Source organism: Myiozetetes cayanensis, unplaced genomic scaffold, assembly GCF_022539395.1.
Source record: "Myiozetetes cayanensis isolate MyiCay16 unplaced genomic scaffold, myiCay2020 scf22, whole genome shotgun sequence".
Lineage (NCBI taxonomy): Eukaryota > Metazoa > Chordata > Aves > Passeriformes > Tyrannidae > Myiozetetes > Myiozetetes cayanensis.
In genome coordinates this window covers 2,277,763-2,301,986 of record NW_026087434.1, presented here as the reverse complement: position 1 = coordinate 2,301,986, position 24,224 = coordinate 2,277,763, and the positions used below count along the sequence as shown (strand labels likewise).

At 51.9% G+C, this 24,224-nt stretch overlaps 1 protein-coding gene across 1 annotated transcript in view; it reads left to right on the top strand.

Moving 5' to 3' along the window:
• Positions 1 to 2,779: 2,779 nt before the first annotated feature.
• The window catches only part of MAP2K6 (mitogen-activated protein kinase kinase 6), a 46,001-nt gene continuing 24,556 nt past the window's right edge, over positions 2,780 to 24,224 (top strand). The window contains exon 1 of the mRNA XM_050319228.1: positions 2,780 to 2,993. Within this exon, the coding sequence (XP_050175185.1) occupies positions 2,978 to 2,993 (16 nt within the window). The 5' untranslated portion in view covers positions 2,780 to 2,977. The remainder of the gene's footprint in view (positions 2,994 to 24,224) is intronic.

The window sequence follows — 24,224 nt, the reverse complement described above, 5'->3', positions numbered from 1 at the left end:
CCACAGCGTGTTTGTCCAATTTCTCTGCAGCAAATTCGTTCCTTAGCAATGGAGGAGAGACCTGGAGGGAGGAACAAATAAATCAGAACGTGCAGGAAATTCAAAGGACTGTAGGCAGAGAGTAAGCACTGGAGAGAAAAGTTATGGCCAGACAAAAATGTAGAAGTTGGATCTCTTTGTTCAGCCATATGTATTCCCCCTGCAGTAACTCCTCTTCCCCTTCCCTTTCCCCTTCCCCTTCCTTTTCTTTTCCTCTTCCCTTTCCTCTTCTTTTTCCCTTTCCCCTTCCCCTTTCCCTTCCCTTTGCCTGGACAGGAAATCCCACCTGGACAAAGGAGATCTGGTCACATTCTCTGCAGAATGTAGATTTTAATAAGAGCAAGGTCTGACAAGGGAAGCCTAAACAGGCAGGGCACTGTGCTGGAGCAACTGTAAAGGGAATGAAATGATTTGATACCACATGATTTAAATATTTGGAAGAAATTTTTTTGCAATTAGTGTGGCAAGACACTGGCACAGGTTGCCCAAAGAAGCTGTGGCTGCCCTGTGCCTGGAAGAGTTCAAAGCCAGGCTGGATGGATTTCTGAGCAACCTGGGCTAGTGGAAGGTGTCCCTGCCCATGGTTTGATACCCTTTAAAGATCCCCTCCAACCCAAACCACTCTGTGACTCAGAGCTGGCAGTGCCCAGATCACAGCACTGTGATGATCCTGAGTCCAGTCCCATCTACATGTGGCACCCACCCACGTCCCTGCTCAGCTCCAGGGCAGGGGATGGCATCCTGCAGGGACTGGGGAAGGCTGCAGCCCTCATACCCTGGGGAAAGCCCCCCAATTTGGGGATGATGTGCCCCTGCCTCCCCCTGCACATCCTGGTCCTGCTGCAACCTGTCAGGACTCGTCCTCTGGCCGAGCTTCACACACCTTCCAGCCCTGCACACACGAACCACTGAGCAGCACACGAGAAGGACAAGCCTCTGCAGGTCCCAGCACAGCCCAAACCCGTGAAAGTTGGGAGAAAATTCCCCTTGGCCTTAGCAGGGCGCCGTACAGGGGTGCCCTAACCCTGAGGAAGGCAGCCCTGCAGTGGGATCCCGGATTCCTGCACGCCTTTGGGAAGGGGGAATAGTGAAAACATCCAAAACAAAGCTAAAATCAGCGTTGTGCTGTTTGCTGGGTGCTCCTGGTGGGACATGGGCTTTGCTGTGCAGTCCGAGCTTGTGCATGTGACAGGGACATCCCAGTGCACCTGATGCCACCTGGCAGCCAGGAGGGGACATGGCAGAGCTCCAGGAAACTGTGGAGAACAAGGACACCATCCTCTACAGCAAGAAATTCCTGGAAGCTGTGTGATGGAAGGGTCAGGTTGGATCTCAGGGAAAGGTCCTTCCCCCAGAGGGTGGTTGGGCACTGAACAGGCTCCCCAGGGCAGTGGGCACAGCCCCAAGGCTGCCAGAGCTCCAGGAGGGTTTGGATGATCCTCTCAGGCACATGGTGGGATTTTTTGGGGGTGTCCTGTCCTCCCAGCTCATGATGTCCCTTGACTCTGTGATTCTACCAAAGCAACTGGGTTTTGATAACACCGAATGGATGATCTTCCAACCGTCCTCCAAAAGCCTCAAGAAAACCCAAAGGAGCATCCCTGCATGCAAGTCTGACCAACAAAAGTCTGTCAGAAATGCTAAAAGCCAGTGAAAAACCAGAGCCTTGCAGCACCACTTCACAGGACAGGGGCTCTGGCTCCCCACGGTGATCCTGCCCCGATGCTGGTTTGGCTCACGGGTACCAAGTGGCACTGGTGATGTTTGAGTTAAGGGTCTGTCAGCATTTCCATCACAACCCTTTCATTTCGGGGATTTATTGCTTGGCTGTGAGGATTTGCTCCAGCTGGAAGCTTGGCAGGAAGGACCACGCACAGCAACGAATTTCCCTCATCCCTGAAAGCCTCTGAACAGTGGGAAGTTACACACAGGTCCCTAATTGAGGGTTGCAGCCTCCTTCAGAATCTGGCCCTTGCAGCTGAAAATGGCAAGGCCAGACCAGTGTGATTTCACTGCCTGGGGCCAGCTGGGAAACGGAGGTGTGGTATCAAAATCAGTCATAATACACATTTTCCAGCCCGAGGAAGAGGTGGCAGCACTGCTTGCACTCCCATCCATGCTCTCCATGCAACCTTTTCACTGGATTTTTATACCTTATATCCATGAGAAAATAAACAGGAAATATATCTGTTTTCACACTATGGAATAATAAGTTAAAACTGGAGGTTCTGCCTTGTCCAACTTCATATCAACCAAAACCTTTAATGGAACCGCCGCTGATTATAAATAACAGATTAATAATTCTCTTCAACTCGTCCTTGTATTACACCTTCGGGAATTAGGTCCTGGTTCCGGGGGAATGCAAAAGCAAGATTCTGAGGGGAAAAAAAAAAGAAAAAAGGAAAAAAAAGGAAAAAATAAAGAAAAAAAGAAAAAAGGGAAAAAAAGAAAAAATAAAAAAAAAGAAAAAAATTGGAAGGAAGAGCGGGAGAAAGGGGATGTTTTGAAACAGAAAATAGGGAGGTGGTTTGGGGCGGAGCGGGTCGAACCCCCCTCCCCTACCCCATACCCCCGGACCCCCTCCTCGCCCCCTGGCGGCCATGGCGGGGGGGGCGCGCAGCAGAACTACAACCCCCAGCAGGCAGCGCGCCCGCGGCGCACGCGCAGTGCGCGCCCCCGCCGCTCCGAGGCCGGGGCGGCCGCCCCGGCCCATCATGTAGGTGCAGCCGCGCCGGCCCCGAGCAGGGACCCCCGGCCCGGGCACGGCCCCAGCCCCGCCGGCCCCGCCGCCACCGCCGCCCCGCTGCACGCCGGGGCTGGCCGCGGACAGCGGGGCCGCCGCGCCGCAGCTTTGTTCGGGCAGCTCGCCCCTTCTCGGAGGAGCCGCACGGGGGAAGTCTTTGTGCGCGCCCTTCCCCCCCGGGCCAGGCGGGGGACAATGTCTCAGCCCCGAGGTGAGCGGGGGCTGCGGGGGCGGCCGCGGGACCTCGGCCGGGGGCGGCTGCAGGGGCGTGTGCGTGTGCAAGTGTGCGTGCGGGGCTGGGTGCCTCTGCATGTGCATTGCAATCGCGGGTGCGGGAGCCGCTGCGGGTGCGGGTGCACGCGTGTTTGCACGCCCGCAGAGCTCGGGGGTGCAGCGCCGGGTGCGGGTGCATGTGAGAGTGCAGTTGCATGTGAGTGTGCAATTGCATGTGAGCGTGCAATTGCATGTGTACGTGCAATTGCATGTGCGTGTGCAATTGCATGTGAGTACGTGCAATTGCATGTGAGTGTGCAATTGCGTGTGCATTGCGTGTGCAATTGCATGTGAGTGTGCGGGTGCATGTGAGTGTGCAGCTGAGTGTGCGTGTGCAATTGCAATGCGTGTGCGTGTGCAATTGCCTGTGAGTGTGCAGTTGCGTGTGCGGGCGTGCAGCTGCGTGTGCGGGTGCGTGTGAGTGTGCGGGTGCACGCGTGTTTGCACGCCCGCGTGTCCCGGGGGTGCCGCTCCCGGTGCAGCTCCCGGTGCAGCTCCCGCCGCATTTCCTGCTCCCTTGCGCCGCAGCAGCCCCGCGCTGGCTCCAGCCGGGATCCGCTCCCGGGATTACCGAGCCCCGGCGCGGCCGGGACGCAGGGAACAGGGGGTGTCGGAGGAGCAGCTGCAGCCGCGCTCGGTGCGGGGTTAAAGCAAACTTTTGAGACGAGTCCGCGGAGGAGATGAAAGGTGAAACTGGAGTGGAGTTACCAGGAATTAAATATATACCTATGTTTCCATGGGAAAGTATTGTTCTCGTGCCAGGGCTGAGATCATTTTCCACCCATTCCTCTCTCCCCCCCCCCCCAACCCCTCCTTTTAATATTTGGTAACTTTTGGTCAGAGGCAGCAGCGGGGGTTTGTCACACCAGGACGCTCGGAGCGTGCAAAAAGGCAGGAATGGAGCATTTGGGAGGTGCAGAAAGGCAGGAATTGGGGAGCTTGGGAGCTGCGGAAAGGCAGGAATGGAGCGTTTGGGAGCTGCAGGAACGGAGCGTTTGGGAGCTGCAGGAGGGCAGAAGTTGAGAATTCAGGACTTGCAAAAGGGTGGAAATTGGGCGTTCGGGAGATGCGAAAGGGCAGGAATTGGGCATTTGGGAGCTGCAGAAAGGCAGGAATGGAACATTTAGAGCTGCAGGAACGGAGCGTTTTGGAGCTGCAGGAGTGGAACGTTTAGGAGCTGCAGAGGGGCAGAAGTTGAGAATGCAGAAAGAAGTTGAGATGCAAAAAGGGCCAGAAATTGAGGAGTCTGGAAGCTGCAGAAACCGAGCATTGAGCAGCTGCACGAAGGGCAGGAATTGGGGTATTTAGGAGGTGCAGGAGGGCAGAAGTTGAACATTTGAGAGCTGCAGGCATTGAGCGCTTGGAGGCTGCAAAAGGGCAGAAATGGAGCCTTTAGGAGCTGCAGGAGGGCAGAAAGGGGCCCGGCCCCCCGGAGGCAGCGGGAGGGAGGTTTGGGAAGGGGACAGCAGTGATTTATTTTTGCCAGCGTGGTGGCGAGCGCTCGCTCTTCGCGTTGAACTCAGTGGTTATTCCGGAGCGGCTCTGCCTTGTGTCCTGCAAGGGAGGGGGGAGGAGGTGGAGAATTTAATATTGCAAAAATGCTGTGGGAATGCAACAGCCCCTGCAAGAGCAGGCGGAGAGGTTTAAGGAGGAGTTGCTCCGGCCATTCATTGTGAAAATAGATGCCCATATGTCAGCGAGCAGCCACACAGATGCAGCTTTTGGAGCCTTTTAAATGCTTGGAGACTGGATGTTGCAGCTTGGCTCTCCCTGCATCCTGCAGCCCTCGCACATATTTGGGATGAGGGGGGGTGAGAGGCAGCGCAGGGCCCAGTGGGAGCAGGTCCCAGACTGGGTTTTGGGGCTGCCTCTTGTTGTATTTATTTTTTTTTTTTTAATAAGCCATCTGTGAAGTCAGTGGCCTCTCCCAATAATCCTTGCAGGGAGGACATGGGGAAGGAGGTGCTTAGCAGAGCTCTTGCCACACAGTTTTCCTTTGTAAGAAAAATGTAAAGTTGTTGTATAATTTATTCCTAATTTGGGTTTGCTGCAGTCATCTTTTCCAGCCAGGCAGGGAATTGTAAAAGTTTCCGACAGAAAGAGCCAAGGAAGTTTGATAATGCAGAGTTGAACCCGGTGATACCCACAGTGCTCTGCCCCTGCCTGGGGGGTCCCTGGGAGACCCTCGGAGGGGCAGGGGGGCAGCTGCTGCTGCCTGGGGGTCCCCAAAAAGCCTCGGGGTGGGAAAACCTGAGTGTGCAGAGCTGGTGACAGGCAGGGACCTGTGCTGGTGGCCCTGCAGCTCGCCCTCCCCAGGGGCTGCTCCCCAGCCCTGTCCTTCTCCGTCCTCCTCTGCACCAGGAAAAGGGGAAAATGGGAGTAGCCAACCCACAAAACACGATCTCAATGAATGGCATCATTCTTGAGTCCCTTTTCCGTCCACCCCGCGCTCTGCAATCCCAGTGTCTGAGCTGGGATTCCTTACACGGATAACTTTTCCAAGTTCAGCTGTTCAGGCCGGGGTTCTGCTCGGGAAGGGGTTTCAGCTCCGGGGGTTTTGCACCAGAGGTGTCGTTCCTCGGGATGAATTAGGGGAGGCACAATCTGCGTTTCGGGATCAGCTTTCATGTGCTGCACAGGAGGTTCCTCGTCAGCTCTCTAAAATACAGCCCAGAGCCCCAACCAGCTGCTGAACCCTCTCCCTGCTTTGAATCCTTTCCAAAGTTGTTCTGAGAATTTGCCAGAGATTAATTTTTTTTTTTTTTTGATGCAGCTTGTCAGGGGAGCATGTGAGCAGGAGGGTTGTTCCTCCACCAGGCTTATTCCCTGCAAGGAGTTCTCACCCAGCTCAGGGGGACCCTACCTGTGCCACATGAGCAAGCAGAGGTGATCTGCCTCCTGCACAACCACAGCATGGGCTGCAAAGGTCAAAACTCCCCCTGGAATTCAGAAACAACAGTTTCATTCGGGCCCTTTCCATGGGCAGGAAGGAGCAGATGCCTCCAGCACATGGACCCTGATGGGCTCCCCAGGAGGGATTATTCCCTGGACAATCCCACCCTGGAGAAGCCACCTGCAAACGTGCAGATTTCTCCATTGAAAGGAGAGGAGGGCAGGGGGAGCAGTTCCCATTAGAGCACTGATTCGTAAATAGCACATGGAAATGAGCGCCACTTAAACTAAATATTGCTGCCCCTTGATCTTCCTTCCACTCGGTGGTTTCAAATGCAGTTTTCTGTGCTTGAGCTGCAAAAGGGAAGACTGAGATTGTGAGCAGCACGTCCCACGTGATGCTGGCTGAGCGTGTACCCTCTGGACTTTGACCAAAGGCCCTGCACCTATTCAAAATATCACATTTTTATGTGAAACACTCTTTTCCCTCAACCCCCCCAGCTAAAAGTCTCAGTGGAGCAGATGTAGAGGCTCAGACGGTGGTAGCTGTTGTTTTTTTAAATCCTAGGTAGGTGGCAGGTTGTTGCTGGTGTAAGATTAACCCGTGAGCAGCTCCTGTGGGTTGTGCAATGTGCGTTTTGCCTCGTCAGCACCACCTCAGCTTCTCCCCACTCACACTCACTCCCGTGACACAGGGCCTGGCAAGGGCACAGGGAGCATGGTCAGCCAGGTGCAAGCCTAACAAAGCCTGGACTAGCAGCAAACAGCCAATTTCAGTTGGAGTTGTTGATTTCTTTTTAATTTAATTTTATTTTTTTAAGGGTACCTTGTTGAATTAGCTTCGCCCTGTTGCGTGTGCCACCTGCCCTGCTGCAGGGATGGAGGTGCCTGTGGACCTGCTTTGGGTTGAGAGGGGGCAAATGTTTATAAAGAGGTTTAAAAGCCTCGTGCAGTGCCGGGCTGGAGGAATTAACCAGCATGGGAAGAGGGAAAACCAGCTGGTTGGGGTAGAAAGTTTTTGGCTGGAGGTGATGTCTGGCATAAACCAAATCACTGCTGTGCCCAGGGAGCTGAGCCACCTGGCTGAGCCCCTCCAGCCGCTGTGTTCTGCTGCCTGCACCCCCTGCAGTGTCCTAAGGAGGTGTTTTTAGGGTGCCCTGTCCCCATATCCCGACATGTCACGACAGCAGCAACGTGCTGGTCAGGGCAGCACCTCCCCAGTGCTTGGGCAGGGACAGCACACAAGCATTTAAAAGCTCAAGCTATAGAAGCAATTATAGCAATAAAAGTGATAAGTTGCAGGGGAAAGAGAGCAAAGAGCTGCTTTCTCCTCAGTGCCACACCAAGTGCTGCTGCTTTGTTACTTCAGTCTCCAAAAACCCCGAGGTTCCTTCGGGGTGAGTTCCCTCCTGTGACACACACACACACAAGCTGCTAAGGTGAAGCAAATGATGCTCAATTAAAACCACAGGAGTAATTTAGAGATGAGACACCTCATTCCTCCCAGAGTACTGGCATTAATGGAACACAGATTTGCAGGTTCTGGGTCCTGTAGTTGCAAATACAGAAGGTGACTAAAAAGTTGCCTTTTTCTCCCCAAACAGCACCTGTGTTTGTTGTCACTTGCCCGTTTTCTCTTGCTGAAAGGAGCTGTAGCAACACCTACAGAAGCCTCTGAGAAAAGGTTTGAAAACCACCACACCTGAAAGAAAGCTCTGATCCCTTTTTTAAGTTGGAAAAAAAGAAGAACAGTGTGGGAGTTTTGCATGGGAATGCAAGTTCATGGGGCTCCCTGCCTTCACCCCATGAACTTGCATCCCTGATGCTCAGCCTGCCCACAGGGGCTGCTCCAGCTCCAAGGGCAAAGCTCTGCACTTCACGTGCTGGGCAGGTCCCAGCTTTGCTGGCAGCGGGTGGCACAGCTAATTCTGAGTAAGAATGACTCACCTGAGCACGCAGGTGTCCCTTGCTGCATTCACTCAGTGTTTTGGGGGATCAGTTTGGGGTTCATTGGAGTTGGCAGCTTGGCCACCAGCAGCATTATTGTGTGGAGTGTTGAGTCAGTCTCCAGTGGCTGGATAAATTGCAGGACTGTTCTTTTAATTTTAGACATGGACGGAGCTATAATTAAAAAAAAAAAAAATCTGTTTCATTACCTGTAGAGTTACTTAACTCCCTTCCTTAGGGCCTGTCTGGGAATAGTTTAAGGGATTAGCATTATCAGCTAGAGCAGTGTTAGCAGGAAAGCAGATCCAGGAGCCTGGAGCTGTGCCATGACAGATATTATGATCTGTGGTGGCAAAGTGGTGAAGGCCATTCAGTGCAATTTCCATTATCTGCTCATTGCGCAAAAACTTGGGGCTTTTTCTGCTTTTGTTTTCCAAATCCACAACATTCTGCACTTTGACAAGTGTGAATGGAAGAGTGTTTCCTGCTCAGTAACCCTGGCTCAGTAAAAAAAGCAATTTGGAGAGGGGAAGTCTTGAGACTGTTGCTTTGTAGGGCTTTCTTCCGCCTCAGAGCCAGGATTAAACCTATCCTTCAAACCTTCACCCAACAATTCCAAACACCCCGTTGATGCTTCAGAGGGTTCATCCCACCATGAAGGTCTCTGGAGTGCTAAAGCACTTCTGAGTCACCCTTGCTTTGGAGATGGTGCAGACAAGGTGCAGAGCATCCTTTGTGGAAGATCCGAGAAGCCACTCCTGCATCCTGATCTGCTGGTGTGGCTGAGCATCCCTCTGGATTTGCCTCCCAGCGTCAGGCAGGAGCCTGAATTTGTGCAGGCACGGTCAGAGCAGCATCTGATGGCATCAGGAGAGGGCTTTTGGGGTGGGAGCTGCTCTGGCTGCTTCCAGTTGCTGTAGGAGCAGTGGCCGTGGCTTTTCAGGCTGCAGAAATCTGAGTGCTGCAAACAGGCTCTGCAGCTGAGGGAGGGTTTCATATTTGCCAGAGAAAAAGGCTTCCCCCCTTATTTGAGCAGGAAAAGTTCACAGAGCAAAGCTGATCCAGTTTCTTGCTGTTGCTGTTTTGTTAGCCTACTTAGCCTGCAATTTTATAATCAAGGCTGGATTTTCTCAGCCTGCAGCCGGGCAGATCAAAAATCATTAGGGGAACTGAAGCCTGAGCAGCATCCACTTCTACTGCATTCAGATGGAAACAGTGGGGGGGAAAAAGGAAAGAAAAACCAGCAGAAGTTGCAGATGAGATGCCAAAGATAAGGCAGCAATAGAAAATCAGTGCAGGAGTCAACACTTCACTGTGTGTGCAATAAGAGGCCTCTAATGAAGGCTGAATCAGCACGGACTTGGGAGCTGCTTTTGAAGACGAGTCTTTTTCTAAACCAAAATATGTAATTGCACACAGTGAAACATGCTTATCAGTGCCAAATGGCCTCAGAGCATCCTCTGGCTGCTCTGTGGAAGTCCCAGGCAACATGTTTTTGTGCCTGTGTGTTCATCCTGCAGTGGGGTCTGATCCCGAAGTTCCTGGCTCCCGTGTTTTCGGCAGGGCTTATTTCACACTCCAGCAACAAGTTGTAAAAATTACAGCTTCACTCCACGTTATCATTTATCTTATGAATGTTTATTGCTTCTCCAGTAGTTCAAGGTCAGATATAGAAAATGACTCAAAAGTCTTTTGTTGTTCTGACAGCTCCAAAGTGATGGAAGTCCCCATCTGACAAAGACTTTCCCAGAGAACCAGCACCAAAAAGGAAGGGAGAGGGAGGATTTTAAAGGCAAACCCAGCATTCATTACTGACTTTACAGAGTATGTTTAGATTAGATATTAGGAAGGAATACTTCCCTGTGAGGGGGAGGAGGCCCTGGCACAGGTTGCCCAGAGAAGCTGTGGCTGCCCCATCCCTGGAAGTGTCCAAGGCCAGGTTGGATGGGCTTGGAGCAACCTGGGCTGGTGGAAGGTGTCCCTGCCCATGGCAGGGGTTGGAATGGGATGAGTTTTCAGGTCCCTTCCAACCCAAACCATCCAGTGATGCTTTCCCTGGGTTGGCTCCATTCTGTTTGCTCTCATCATCTCTCACGTGCAGGAGCCCCAGTCAGAGCCCGCTGGATTCACAGGCTAACTCAAGTGCCTGCATGTAGGAGGTGAAGGATTCACTTAAAAAACAGGGAACACGAGATGAGAGGGCTCTTCTGGCACCAGCCCTGCGTGAAGGGTTTGTGCAGCACCTCACAGGGCCCTGGGCACCAGCTCCTTCTTCCAGGGCACTTCTCCAGTGCTGGCAGCTGGCCCCCACTCAGATGCACTTCCCAGCTTTGGTTTCAACACAGCCCTTTTTCCTAGGGCTGCTTTAATTGCCTGCAATCAGGGTCTGCAGTGCTGCAAAAGCATGAAGAAATAAAACCCAGTTTGGCTTTGTGAGGGCTGGGATTGATTTCTGCTGTCAGACAGCTGATGCTGTGGCCTTTTAGAAGGGAAGTGTCGGCCTGGGACCGCGGGGTTTGTGCTTGTGGCTGCCCAGGGTTAAAGCACAAATATGGGATGTTTATTGTAGTTTTATTCAAGGAGTGAACACCTGTAGGAGCTGAGAATAGCCATCCACTTCTGCCAGTTGGGTGAAGGAAAAGACAGGGACTTTACATGCTGTCATCAAACCCCCTTTGGGCTAAGCTATGTCTTAAGTAGATTTGTTTAAGCACTGAGCCTCAGCACTTGGCAAAAGTGCCTGAGGCAGCAGCACAAGCCACAGCACAGGGCTCTGGCAGCCCTGAAGGTGCAATGGGCCACCCCAACCGCTGCAGAACAAGGTCAGGCTCTGGCCAGCTGGGACTCTGCTGTTGGTGAGGTGCACACACAGGTCTGACTGTGATTTCCAAACTCCTTCCACGTTTGGGAGGTAGCAACAGGACAGGGAAGCTGCTGTGCTTAAATGTGAGCAGCACTGAAGTTTGGGCCGTGGAGCTGTAGCTGTATCCTGCTGTCTCCTCTTGCAGGTTTGCTCCTCTGAACAGAAAGATGCTGGTTAATGCAGAACTCCCTCCCAAGCAGACCTTGGTACTTAACTCTGTTAATTAAATGCTTTCGAAAACCACAAGATTGACCTTCACTGCATGCCCACAGATTTTTCTCTCATTTAACAAGCAGAGGGTTGTCAGAGTAGCCTATTAAAGCAGAAGAAAGGCAGTGCTCTAATACTGTTGGGTTTTGACCTGTTCCAAAGCGTTTTTCTGCTTTTTAACTCTTAAGAGATGAAAGCCACAATCCTCTAACAACCTACCAGGAGAAACCAGGCTGGAGACAGGGAGTGTGCTTGGCTGAAACGTGGCACAAAGTCTGATAAAATTGTGAATATATGTAAAATTGAAGGTTTTTTCAGATATCTATACAATAAGCCAAGACAGCCATTATATAGACAGGTCCTTGTGTAACCAGAGAGCTGTGCTGTGTGGCATAGAATTGTCCTTTGGGAGATACCCTCTGGAAAAAAAGTACAGGCAATTAACACAGACTCTGACTTCCTTACCTTTCCCAAGGACACCAGCAATTTGCTCATTGCTAATAAAACTTGGAACACCTCTACGGAAAAACTTGAATTCCTGCCAAGGAATCAGTTCCACAAATTAACTAAAATACCAGCGTGGTGCAGTGCATGGAAGGACATCCCACACCAGCCCCCCGACAGAACAGCATTGGAACTGGAGGGGGAGAGCCCAAAATAGCCCCTGGCAGCTGGGGAGGGCGGCACAGGAGCTGCATTCAGGGATGATCAGTAGTAAGTTGCTTTTCTGGAGGCAGGAAAGGCTGAGTTCGCAGCACTTGGTGGAGAGAAGGACCCCAGGGCTTGCAGGTCTTTGTGGGGTGACAGCAGGGGAACGTGCCCTGGCAGCCCCCTGAGCTGGGCAGCACCACAGGCTGCCTCGTGGCACCCCCTCAGCTTCATTCATGCCATTAGGCAGCTTCCTTTGGAGCTAAGCAGGCCTTTTTTTTCTTTTTTTTCCCTATTTTTTTTTCCTTCCCCTCAAAAAAAAAAAAATGTTTGGTGCTTCCCCCGCAAGAAATCAGAAGCTTTATGTCTGATAAGGGGCTGGAACAGCTTCCTGCACTAGGAGAGCATTCCTCCTCTGGCTCTTCCTGCAGCCAAACCAGAACAATGCCAGCGCTTCCAGCGTCATCAGCCATTCCCTTCACCTCGGAGCACACTCCTTGAGGGCCCATCCTGTGCAGCATCTCCCCAGCCAGCACCTCCTGCAAAGAGGGGGGGAGCTCCTTTCCCAGCAGCTCGTTTGAAAGAGGCAGGAGCAATCCTGAGGTTCAGTCAAGAGCAGCTGTCCCCAAGCAGGGCCCTGTTTGCAAGAGTAGGGGCTGAAAAATTTCTTTCCCCTTAAAGGAGAAACTAAATAGGAAATTTTTTTTTCATGTTTTCATCTTGAAGCTACATGTGCACGTGCTGAACTCGCAGCATCTAAGCCCTGGTGCAGGAGTCAGTGGGACTGAATGTGCTTGCTTGGGGTTGAGCATAAGAATTTACGAGGTTGGGATGCATTTTGTCCTGCTTGCTAAGCGGGATGGACATTGTGGATTTTGTGTCCATGATTTATGGTATCCTGCTGCTCATGGTTGCTTTTTTTTCCCCCTCATTTCTGCTCTTCTTTCCCATTTCTGCTTACCTGCTCTTGCACACAGAAGGCAGGATCATTTTTGGGAGTGTGTGTGTGTGTGTAAATGCAACGACAGTCTCCAAACTCGCACGGGGAGTTCTGTGAAGGCTTTGACAGGAAGGCTTATAAAGAGAGGTTTGTGTTTTCAGCTCCTCATTTAGAAGGCTGGGTGGAGAGATGTGACCTGATGGGCTTTGATCCACGTGGACATATGGGGAGAGAAAAAAAAAATGTGCCCAGTTGTGTCAGGGACACTTTATTAGGGGAAAAAGGAGAAGTCTTGCTGCCTTGTGCCACGGTGCTGTGCTGTAATGGATTTCTTCAGCGTGTTTTCCAAGTTGAGATAAAGTTGCCTGATGAAAACTGGGGAAAGGCTTTTGTTCTTTACATACTGCTTGCTCTTGGGGTTGGGGCAGTGCCCAGAGCTGCAGAGCTGGAGCCTTGGGTGGCTTGGAGGGGACACGGGCTTGGCTTTCCTGCAGTTCCCTTGGCTTCTCCCTGGGAGTAGTGTTCCTGTGTGTTTTTGAAGTAGGACCTACACGTTGGCTGGAGGCATTGCCAGCAGAGGGAGCAGGAGTTGGTTCCTCCCATCTGCACTGTCCAGAACTGTGAAATAACGTCTTTAATAATTTAGATATACAAATAAGCAAATAAGCTCTTAAATCACTAAAGAACAGCTGTCTAACAGGGTAGCACAAAGGCAGACTGGTCAAAGCCACGTTGAAAAATTAATCACAGTGTTTGGCTGAGCCTTTACCAGAATTCCCCATGACAAAACGTTAGGCAAGGAAGCAGATCCTCCTCTTCCATGGAGGCACTGCTGGTGCTGTGACATTCCTCTAATGCAGGAAAGCCTCTGGGTGAGGTTGCCACCTAATTTCTGACCTACCCATGGCATTAACATAGGCCTCCTGCTCCCCAGGGACTTCTGCAGGAGGTGAGGATGGTCACTGAAGGAATGGCTTGCGGCACATTCCTCTATTTCCATGGATATTCCCATTTGGCTGTAAATATTATTGATGCTTCGTAACTCGCAGAATGACCAAATCAATGAGCACTTTTCTCTCTTTGGAACATAAATGGCTCATTTTGACTAGAGGGTGGCTTTACTCATGAGCAGAAAATGATAACCCCAGGTTTTATGTGCAGAGCATCAGCAGTGGATGTCTGACAGAGGTGCAGTTGAATTACAATATGCTGAACAAATTCAATCTGTGCTTGGTGAAATAAGACTCCAGGACAGGTACCCCACAGGGAAGGTGTTCAGTGGGTGAAAGCATCTCTGTGGAGGAATGGGGCTGCACTAAGATGTGGGGAGCAGGAGCTGGGGGATGAATCTCTGTGCTTGCTTCTCTGGGGACGGTGACACCCCAAAGGGGCCATTGGCCGAGCTCCTCAGGCGAGTCCTTCCTGGCCCATCACACCCTCCAGCTTTAGCAAGTCCTTTTCCAGCCTTCTGACTCATTTTGGCTGAACAAGCCTCAGCTCTTGCCCCTGTGGCTTTACCAGTGGATGCCACGAGGCAGTGTCGGGGCGGGGGATGATGGGGAACCACCACTGTCCGTGTGTGGGTTGTCCCTTTTGGGACTGGAAAAGGGGCTGAAGGTGGCAGGTCCCCAGGCTGTGTGGTCTGACACAGCTTTTACACCCCTGATCCTGCTCAGCCTGGCACTTAGGACGGGCTTAATGGGAACATGAGCTCATGCTGAGCACGTGCTTAAATCGAAGCACCAACGAGACACAGGAGCCTTCCCGGCTGGAGCCGCAGGGCTGTGAGTGCAGCACAGTGGAGAGTGGAAATGTCACCTTCCTTTTCCAAAGCAATTTGCATTTCCTGTGCTGGCAGCACGTCTGTCAGCTCCAAGAGGCCCTGGCTCGGTGCTGGCACCGCCAGGACAGCAGCCCCTCCTCTCTGGGTGCACGGCCTGGGCACCCCTCAGGGTTGGGCAGCTGGGGAAGATGCAGGAGCTGATTCGGTTTTTCAGGGAGGGGTGAAGCTCTGCTGCAGGGCCCCCGCTCTGCTTCCCCGAAAACCCTTTGCAAGATGCCCCGGGAGAAGATCCCAGCTGCTCCGAGCACACTGAAAAACCTGGAAAGCAAAATTGAAACTGGAGGGAGACCTTGGGCAGAAGGGTGTCTGTGGGGTGTCTGATGGGGAGGGGATCTTATCACCCTAAGAAAATTGGGGCTTGAGGCTCTGCAGAGCAATGGGGAAAGGAGTTGGACTCTGATCCCTCTGGGTCCCTTGTAACTCAGGATGTATTATGATTCTGCGATTGTATGAGGTTTGCTGTGTCAGGTTTTCCAGGGAGCAGCGGGTTTGGGAAGCATAAAAGTGTTTGTAGCTGGGCTGTGGCACATGGATTTAAGGCAAATCCTGCCCCCGTCGTGGCTGAGGCAGATGGAGCACCTGCTTTTATGTTAAATATAGGACAGTTGCTGCTGCCTGCTCGCTCTTCGTGTGGGAAGTTGCTCAGAGCCCCGTGGCTGCGTGTGGTCACTCACCAGGGTGAAATCTTGGTGGATAAGGGGAAGTTAAAAAAAGCAAGTGGAGCACTGGGAATGATGCCCAGTTCGTGAGCAAACCCTCAGCATCCCCTCAGCTCTCCTGTTGCTGTGGGAGCTTCAGCCCCTCATCCATGGGGCTGCAGGGGGGGCACTCATGGCATGGCAGAGTCCCTTGGGAGACCTCTCAGGGTGCTTCCCTGAGGAGCAGAGCCCACCCTGCCTTCCTGAGGGGCAGGGAGCACAAAGGCATGGATAACCTTTGCATGCCACGATGCAGGAACATTTGGAAAGCTCTTTGCCCTCCTGTGCTCCTCTTCCTCTGCTGGCAGGCATGGAGTCCATGCCCCTGCCCACATATCCCCCTGAGCCCGGGCATAGCCCACCTCCTGCAGTGCCACGGGCAGGTGCTCTTTGGCACCTGGAAAATAGACATGAAGGTAGTGGCAGTGAAAGCAGCCTGGTCCTCCAAATCCTCCTGCACAAAAACCCTTTTGTTCCCCGGGTGAATTCCAAGAGCTTTTCTCCAGTTTTGATTCCAGTGAACTCCCACTGCAAGCGGACAGACTGAGGGCTGGAAACAAAGCAGCAACTAAATGAAAAGTCCCCCATCAAAAAAAAAATTCCCCACGAGGGGCTGGAGGCTCTTGGCAAACAGCTCCCCCCAGCCTGCAATTCCTGTGGATTTCCTAATTTGAGATAAGCAGCAAAGAAAACAGGCTCTGGGATGGGGAGGCAGCGGAGCCAGTGGACCTTGGCAGAGGGAAAATACGGGCATGGTTTACGGTGTGCCAGGGACTGGAGGGAGCGCCTGCCCCCACTGCTCACCCCCAGGGCTCCACTGCTGGGATTTCTCATGGTATCAGGGGCCATGAGGCCCCAGTGGCCTCTGTTTCTCTGTGGGATCCCCACCACCATCACGTCCTTCTCGGAGCAGCGGGAGGATGCGGCCGCCCGAGTGCTGGAGGCACGGGAACACCACGAGGGATGCAACCAGCCCCAGCAACCGTGAGGAGCAGAGAACCAAGTCCTTTTGGGCATCTCTTGGACCTCAGGGGGATTCTCCCTGAGCCTTTGGCTGCCTCTGGCTCTCACAACCTCCTGTCGTGCAGCCACGGGTGGTTTGCAGGCTTTGAGGGTGTTTGGTGTGGTGTGATGGGGACAGAGGAGTGGAAGTGGGTGTTTCTCTGTGTGTGATGAGGGGAGGCTTGGGCCACTGCTGGGTGGAAAAACAGTTAAGCAAAGGAAGGTGAGAAGAAGGAAGAGGCTTTGGTCCCTGTGGGATTTGTGTCAGGCTGTTGGAGATGGGAATGTGTGTGGGCAAACCATTGGATTTTGCATTTTGTGGGTTTGCATTTTGCTTTTTGCCTCCACGGTGGTCTCTGGAGGATCCAGCATCTCTGGAGCATCCAGGCACAGTCCCAACCTTGGCCCAGGCATGTGTTTTCTTGCAGCTAAAGGGTGTTACAGGTGGCTCATCAGCCTGGTGGGGATCAGTGCTGCTTTCCCATCCTTATCTTGAACCGCCTCTGTGGATTTGGGTGAATATTCTCAGGTGCCAGGGGGAGCAGGATGATGGCGTGAGCCCCTGCTGACTTGTGCCCTCTGTGCAATGTGGGCTGCATCCTTTGGTGGCTGCCAGCATCCTCATGCATGGATGTGAGTCAGAGCCCACGGCAACAGTAGGTGTTTTTGTCTGAGTTCATTATTGCACACACCTCCCTGTGCCAGGCCGAGGGGACACGCACACAAACAAGGCTTGTGCAACTCTGGGACTTGGGCTTGGTGGGGTCCTTATGGGTCCCTTCCAAGTGGAGACATTCTGTGACTCTCTGACTGACTCCATGGCCACGGATGGGGTCGGTATTGCTGGAGTTGGAGTCTGCACATCCTGGTGCCCCATTCCTTCTGTCCACCACCTCCACTCCTGTATCCAGTGAATCTGAGGGCTGCTCCTGCTGGGTGATGTTGCACAGTCTGCAGGAGGTGCTGCAGTCTGGGAGGAGCTGTGCCCTTTCCCCCAGGCCATGGGGGTTGGAGCAGCTGGATGCACAGCCGGCTGAGTTCAGCCAAAGTGTTGTAACAGGGTTTTTAATATTCCAGTCTCCTGTGCCCTGTGCTGAAAGCTGTAGGCAGGCAGAACGCTCCTACCTACCATCTCCCACTTCCATCAGCACCTAAGGGATGATGGATTTAGGGCTGCTTTGCATTGCATCTGTTTTCTGAAGGGAAGCTGGCTGATCCAGAGGATGCCAGGGAAGGGCTCTGTCTGGCATTGTTACATCTGCAGATACCAGCATGGTCCTGGCACCAGCCCAGCAGGAGCCTGAGGGGTGGCCCTGTGCTGCGCCTGCAGTTCCCCTGACAGATTGGAACTGATGCTGCATCTAGGCTGGGAAGGGACATCATCTGGAAAAGCTGTGCGTTGTCACCTGCCTGTCAGCATCAGAAGGGAGGATGTGGCTGCTCTTTGCTGATCTGTGAGCATGAAAACAGGTGCTGAAGGCCCTTTTCCTCTCATATTGGTGTTCCCTGCAAGCAAGCAGTGGAATGGGGTGCAGGGAACACACAGTTGGGAAGGGAAGTCCAAGGTCCTGGCGGTGGGATGTCCAAACCCAGTGCTCCCTGCAGCTCCTGTGGGCTAGAGCTGCCAAGGGGCTCAGTTTCTCTCATGGGGGATTCCAGGAGGGTACACAAGCGCCCAAAAGCTGTTATCAGCTCCCTGCCCCCTCCCCAGAGTCCCTGCAGCCCCGTGTTCAGTGCTTGTCGTAGCACAGGCTCTCATGTCTAATCTCTATCAAAGTGTCTCTTCCGCTCCTCTCTCAGAAGGTCTTCTAAAATTTGGAGGTGCACTCTTATCAGAGTGACAGACAGACTCCCTTAACCAAAATGTGCAGATAGATAAGAAGAAATTGCATCCCTCTGGTTTCTGTGCTGACATGAATAACCCAGCAGCCTGCAGCCCTTTTGCAGGGTTTTGCTAAGAGGAAAATGGGCAGAGTAAGAGAGATTAGCCTGAATCAGGAAATTACCTTCAAAATTGAATTACTGAAATAGAGAGCTTACTGAAAGAGGGGCAGATAGGTTCTGATATTTGCAGGGTTTGGTGACATTTCTCTGTGTGTCTGCACTGCAGGATCCAGGGATTAGTCTCCTGGAGCCCGTGTTGCAGAGCTTTGTGCTTCGCCTTGTATCCAGCGTTTTGTGCTGCTCAGAGCTGCCCCACAGGAGTGTCTCCTGCTGGAGGCCAGCCCGAGGCAGGCACCAAGGGCTGACCTTGTGATTCCAGCTCGCAGCAGAGCTGCAGATCTTTGTCTCGGCCGTGTTTGTGCCTCGGCGGAGCTGACCCGCGTCGAGCTGGGAGCAGCTCCTGCAGCAGAGACACAAATAACCCTGGCATTGCTCAACCTCTGCCACCGGTGCACTGGGTGCACCTCCACCGCTCCCTGTGCTGCCCTGCTATTTTGGTTTGAGGCCTCTCCTGCCCTGGGTTTATTACAGGTTGCAGGGTTGAGTCAGAGGAGCAAGTTGGGCCCTGCGATGGAGAAACCCCAGGGCAAGGCGCTGGCACGGCTGGGTGCTGGGGCACAGCTGGGGCACAGCTGGGTGCCTGGGGCATGTTTGGGGCATGTCTGGGTGTTGGGACATGGACAGCCGCCTGGGACATGGACAGCCCCTGGGTGCTGGGGCACGGCCACCCTCAGGGCAGGACAGTGAGTTGCATTCTCAGCACTTTAACGTGGGTGTAAGTGGTATCAAGTCGTTTGGGATCAGCTGGTACGTGGTCACTGGGTGAGCTGTGCCCAGGCCTTGGCTTGCTGTGCTCTTCTCATCTTTAAGAGCCTTGAGAATCAAAGTGGGCCGTGAATGCAGCACGATCTGCTCGCGTGTTGTGCCAGGGTTTCAGGGTTTCCTGTGACTGTGCCGTTCTGAAACGCGTTGGCAAAACCCACCACAGGCATAGAAGTGCTCTCCCTCTTGCCTTTCCCTCTTCCTGACCCAAAAAGTGGTTCCTGGGGGAAAAACGGGAAAATAAATAATGCTTTAAGCCAGACATGGATGTGGCACCAATTGACCCAGCAGCTCCATGGCACCGAAACGAGAGGAGGAAAGCCTGGAGCTGGAGCCACCTCGCCCGTGGCAGGCTCAGCTCCGTTCCCCAGACAGCCCTGACATGAGTTGTTAGGGAAACAGATTTCAAATTTGCCGTTTCCAAGGAGTTATTGCAAACAACCAGGAGGGAAAGACACAGATAGAGGAAGTGTGGGAAATGTCCCTGTCCTGCACAGAGGACATACCATCATCCTTGTTGGAGCGTCTCCATTTGCCTCCAATCCAGTTTCTCGTGGCAGTGATGGAAGAGCAGCCAGTGGCACTTGGCCACGTAGTAACAGGGAAGCAGCTCAGTTTATTTCAAGGAGACAAATAAAGCACAGTACCCACCTCATCCCTTCCCTTGGCCTTTGGTTGAAACTGCAGCAGCTTTTAAGCGTTGCTTGCATATTAAATTCTTTTCCTGTGGCTTCATGAGGGCTTGGAAAACAGATTTTCAGACCCATTTTTCCATATTATTGGTGCTTACGTTAACACCTGGATTTTGGTTTTCTCCAGAAATTAGGGCTTGGCTAAAGCTCTGCATTTCCAAACTGGATGGTGGGTGCAGCTCCAGCCACTCACCAGCCACTCACCAACCACTGTGGCTGGTTCAGGAATTTCTCCCCATTTGTTCTCTTTGAGGACTTAATTCCCATTACAGGTGGAACAGAGCCAGGTTGTGAGAACGAGTCCAGGTACAGCAGCGTGGACCCAACTCGTTCCAAATGTGCTTTGTTATCTCTGTGTATTTTCATTTTTAAGCAGCAGTTTGGCTGGGAGCCTCAGGAGTCTTTGCTTGGTGGCTCTTGTTTAGTCTGGAGGTGGTGAGTGTTTGAGTATGGGGACACCAGGAATGCTCATGGCCTTCCTGCTCCTGGGATGTCCCCACTTGTGGGATTCCTTGGTGGAAAGACCTGGGCAGGATTAATGGGCTTTTTCCTTGAGAACTGGGGAGTGGTGACAAGCTGGTGCTGGGGCAGGTGGCTGAGGACTGAAGGAGATGGGCAAGTCCATTTTTCCCTCGTGCTGGAGATGAGGGTTTGCATACACAGTGAGTGCAGCTGATAGGAGAAAACCAGACCATTTGGCTTTCAAAAACTTCCAAGAAATCAGACAAAAAAAATCCTTAGGAAAGACAGGAATAGTAAATGAACCACTTTTATCTCCTGAAAAGGTGGGAGAAAGAGGCATTTCCCGCCTGTGAAATGTTACCAGCAAATTCTGTGCTAAAGAGTGTTATTTGAAAGGAAATGTTGCTACATGGCTATTGAACACAGCTTTAATGATAAATTGTGGTGAAGACAGAACTAGTTAATATCCTTTGATGGAAATAGGAGCTTTTTGTGGCAAGGAACCATTTACTTTGGATTAAATCATGAAAAAGTTTTTGACTGCAGTGAAATGTCAGGAGACAGGGGAATGGGATTTTCCTTCAGAAGTCGAAGTTTGTTTTCTGTTACAGCCTATGTGGGCAGTGAATTCCTCTGTCTTCCCTTTCTTTGTTATTCTCTGTTCTGCTTCCTACCCTTTCCCTGCGAAACTTTGAAGTTTCCTTTTTCAATACTGATATTTAACGGTGCCCTAGTTGAGGGGGGTTAACGACATCCATCTCCGTGCCCTGTCAGTGCTGGTGGGAAGAGGTTAATGAACCCACTGGCAGTGTATTTTTCTCCCCTCCCTGAGGAATTGGGTTTAAGACCTTCACAGGGAAGTATTTAATGTGTTTTCTTTAAGTCAGGGTTTCTTTTTCCTATTAGGATTTTTGCTTTCAGACCTCATTTGGTTCTCGGTGTTGGCTCAGTTGGGATGGTCTGAGCTATGCAGGGGTCACTGCTGAGGCATGGGAGGTTGCGGTGATGCTGCAGCCAACTGCTGGAATTACAGTCATGGAATCGTGGAATCATTAAGGTTGGGAAAGCTCTCCGAGATCATCAAGACCAAACATTAACCCAGCACTGCCAAGCCCACCACTAAACCACGTCCCCCGAGTGCCACCTCCACTTGAACACTTTGAACGCTTCCAGGGGTGGCGATTCCAGCACTTCCCTGGGCAGCCTGTTCCAGTGCTGCCCAACCTTTTGGTGAAGAAGTTCATCCTAAATCTAATCTAAACCTGCCCTGGCAGAACCAGAGGCTGTTTTTCTCTCATCCTGAGACTATTCCAGCTGCCTTGAGCAGTGCATTTGCAGGAAAGGACGGGGGCTTTGTGAAGGTGGCAGCTTTTCCAGCCCCGGTTGGTTCGATACGTACTGTGGGTGATTTTTCTGCTAAAAGACAGTAAATTGAAGCTGGTGCTTAACATTGCAGATACTCTGGATGTTTTGCTGAATCCAAGCTGGGTTCTGGAGATGTCTCTCAGCATCTCTCCAAGCCAGGCTGGTTTTTTCCCTCCTCAGCTATTCTTAAAATTAGGCTCTTGAGTCAAGTGCTTGTGGATGTCTCCGTGTGGCAAATTGCAGGGAGAGCTCTCAAATGAGCTTTAGCTCGAAGGCTCAGGGACCAGCAAGGCTCCAGGGGTTGTTTCCACAGAAAGCTCGTGGGTTTTTGAGTGCTGGGGAGCAGATGCACAATCCCATCTGCTGATCCCCCAGCACTGGGAACCTTTTGCAGCAGGAGCCACGTGTAGAGTTTGTGCTGTGTGTGTGATGGCTCACTGGGGCTTTCCTTACTGCAAATCCCGAGGAATTGCAGGGAACCCCATGCTCAGACCCTGGTTTGGGCCTCAGGAGCAAACCTTGTGCTGTTGTTCTGGTGTCTGAGGCACTCAGGGCTTCTGCACAGCTTGGGTGTGGATGGCCGGTGCCTGCCATGGGTGGCTTTTGTGCTTCAGCCTGTCTCTGAAGTGGGGACTTCTTTATTTAATCAGTCACCTGTTTTCATCAGATTTGCAGTCTCCCAAAGCTCAGTTTCTCTGTCAGGTGAGGCTGGAAATGGGCCAGTGGATTTACACTTACCACAAGGGACACAGACCGTCAGATAAACACACGGGGTGATTTTCTTCGGGAAACAAAGCTAAAAATAGTAATGATTCATAAAAACGCTGTGGAAAACACTGGTTTTCTGGTGGATGGAACAGGTAACATCCAATTTTGTATGTTATTAAGCTGCCTCCACGTTCTGAGCTCCTGTGCAGATGATTTTCTCTGCAAACTGCAGTTTAATACGGCGTCATCTCTCAAAGCTGTGGCAAACTGGGGGATTTTATTTTGACAGCGAGACACTTGCTTGGCAGTTCCTATTGAACAGAACTGATCTTGGGACTTCCAGTTATTTTTTTTTCCCTTGAAGAAAACAACCCTAAACCCTTTAAGCAGCCTTGTTTTGGGGGAAGCTCTTTGAAGGACGTGTGACCTGGACTGTTGAGTTTTGGAGCAGCTCCTGTGCAATGGGGACCTGGGGGCTGGGATAAGGGGGATCCCAATTCCTGCACCCCACTACAGCCTTCTGGGATGGCAGCCCTGGCTCTGCTCCATGTTCCTGGTTTTAAGGCAGTGTCAGGGATTGCTGATGCTTCCTGCAAACCACTCTTAGCCGCTGGCCCCAGAGGCTTGGAGAGACGAGTGCTTTGCATGTTGGAACAAAAGGAGCTCAGAAACTTGGCCTGATCCAGTTGGGAGGTTTGAAATTGCCTGATTTCAGCCCAGGATTCATTAAAGAACCCCACAGTGAGTGGAGTCACCACGTTCCCCCTCCTCCTCCCATGGGTACTGCAGGTGCCAGTCCCAGATCCAGCAATTCCCATTTGCAGTCCCTTCTCCCGGTGCCATCCTGAAATCCATGTTCTATTCTTGCTACTGTTGTCTCTCTCTTCTTTCTTGAAAAGAAAACCCCAGAAGAATGTTAAACTGTGCCTGTGTCTTGGCAGCTCTAGCGCACCGACAGATTGTGCCTCAAAAAAATGGCAAAGCTTCAAAATATTGTATTCTGTGAAGAAGAGACAAGGAAAATAAACTCCCCAAAGTGCAGATTTTATTTCACCAGAAGGCGGAAGGCTCTTAATATTTATTTGGGTTTGGCACTTGGCTACCTAGTTCTGCTGACACCACTTGTGAGCCACGATAAGATTAAACGCTGCACAACCTGTTCTGGTTCCAGTTCAAATTAGGGTAATTTCCAGTGGGTTCGTTTTCACCCTCCCAGAGCTGCCCCAGAGCGGGTTCCTGAGGTTCAGGTGCAGCACATGGGGTGGTGCAAGCAAAACGAAGAAGGGAAAAAGAGAAGAAAGGCAATAATAGAGCAAATTTGTGCCTGTTTCTCCTTTGATTTTGGTGGTGCCAATGCAACCATAGCAGAGGGGAGGGCTGGTCCTTGCAGCTGGTGAGTGTTAGGAGGGAGAGTTCAGCTCTGAAGAGGCAGTTCCTACCTCTCTGGGCACCTGGGTGGATGTTTGTGTCTGGATTTCCACACACAAAATCAGGAGGAAGATGCTTTTCTTGTGCCTGTGGTTGTCTTGTTTGCTTGGGGATGCAGGCGGGTTCCTGGAGGCAGAGACTCCACTGGGATAGCAGGCTTGGAAATTGCCAGAGAAACAGGGGGGGTTTGTTTGCCTGCCCTGCCAGACCTGTGTTTTTGGGATTCCTTTTTTAGCTGACACACCAACATCCAGAGCACTGTTACCCATTTAGCATCCCGATGGATCCGAGGGGCACCTGGCACAGCTTGGGCAAGGGATGGAATCCAGAGCATCCAACACAGCAGGGCTTGCTCCTCAGTTGTGCCTTCTGGATGCCTGTGGAGCACAGCTAAGAAAACTAGAAGGAGAAGGGGCACAGAACTGCAGGAATTCCTCCACTGGGTTTTAGCACTGTTTTTACTTCCTCACAGACCAGCTTTTACCTCTTGGGAAGACAGGGCTGTTCTTCGTGCTTCTGAGTGACCTTGCTGCTTTTATTTTGCCTTTTCTGTGTTAGGTTGGAAGCTCCTGGGAGCAGAGAATTAGCTTTTTTTTCGTTTTCTCCCCTTATGTAAATTCACAGCTCTGTTGATTTCTAATCTTGATAGTGAGTGTGCACAGGGGTTTCCAATAAATTCTTCTCCCGTGAGGTGTCAGCTGGGTT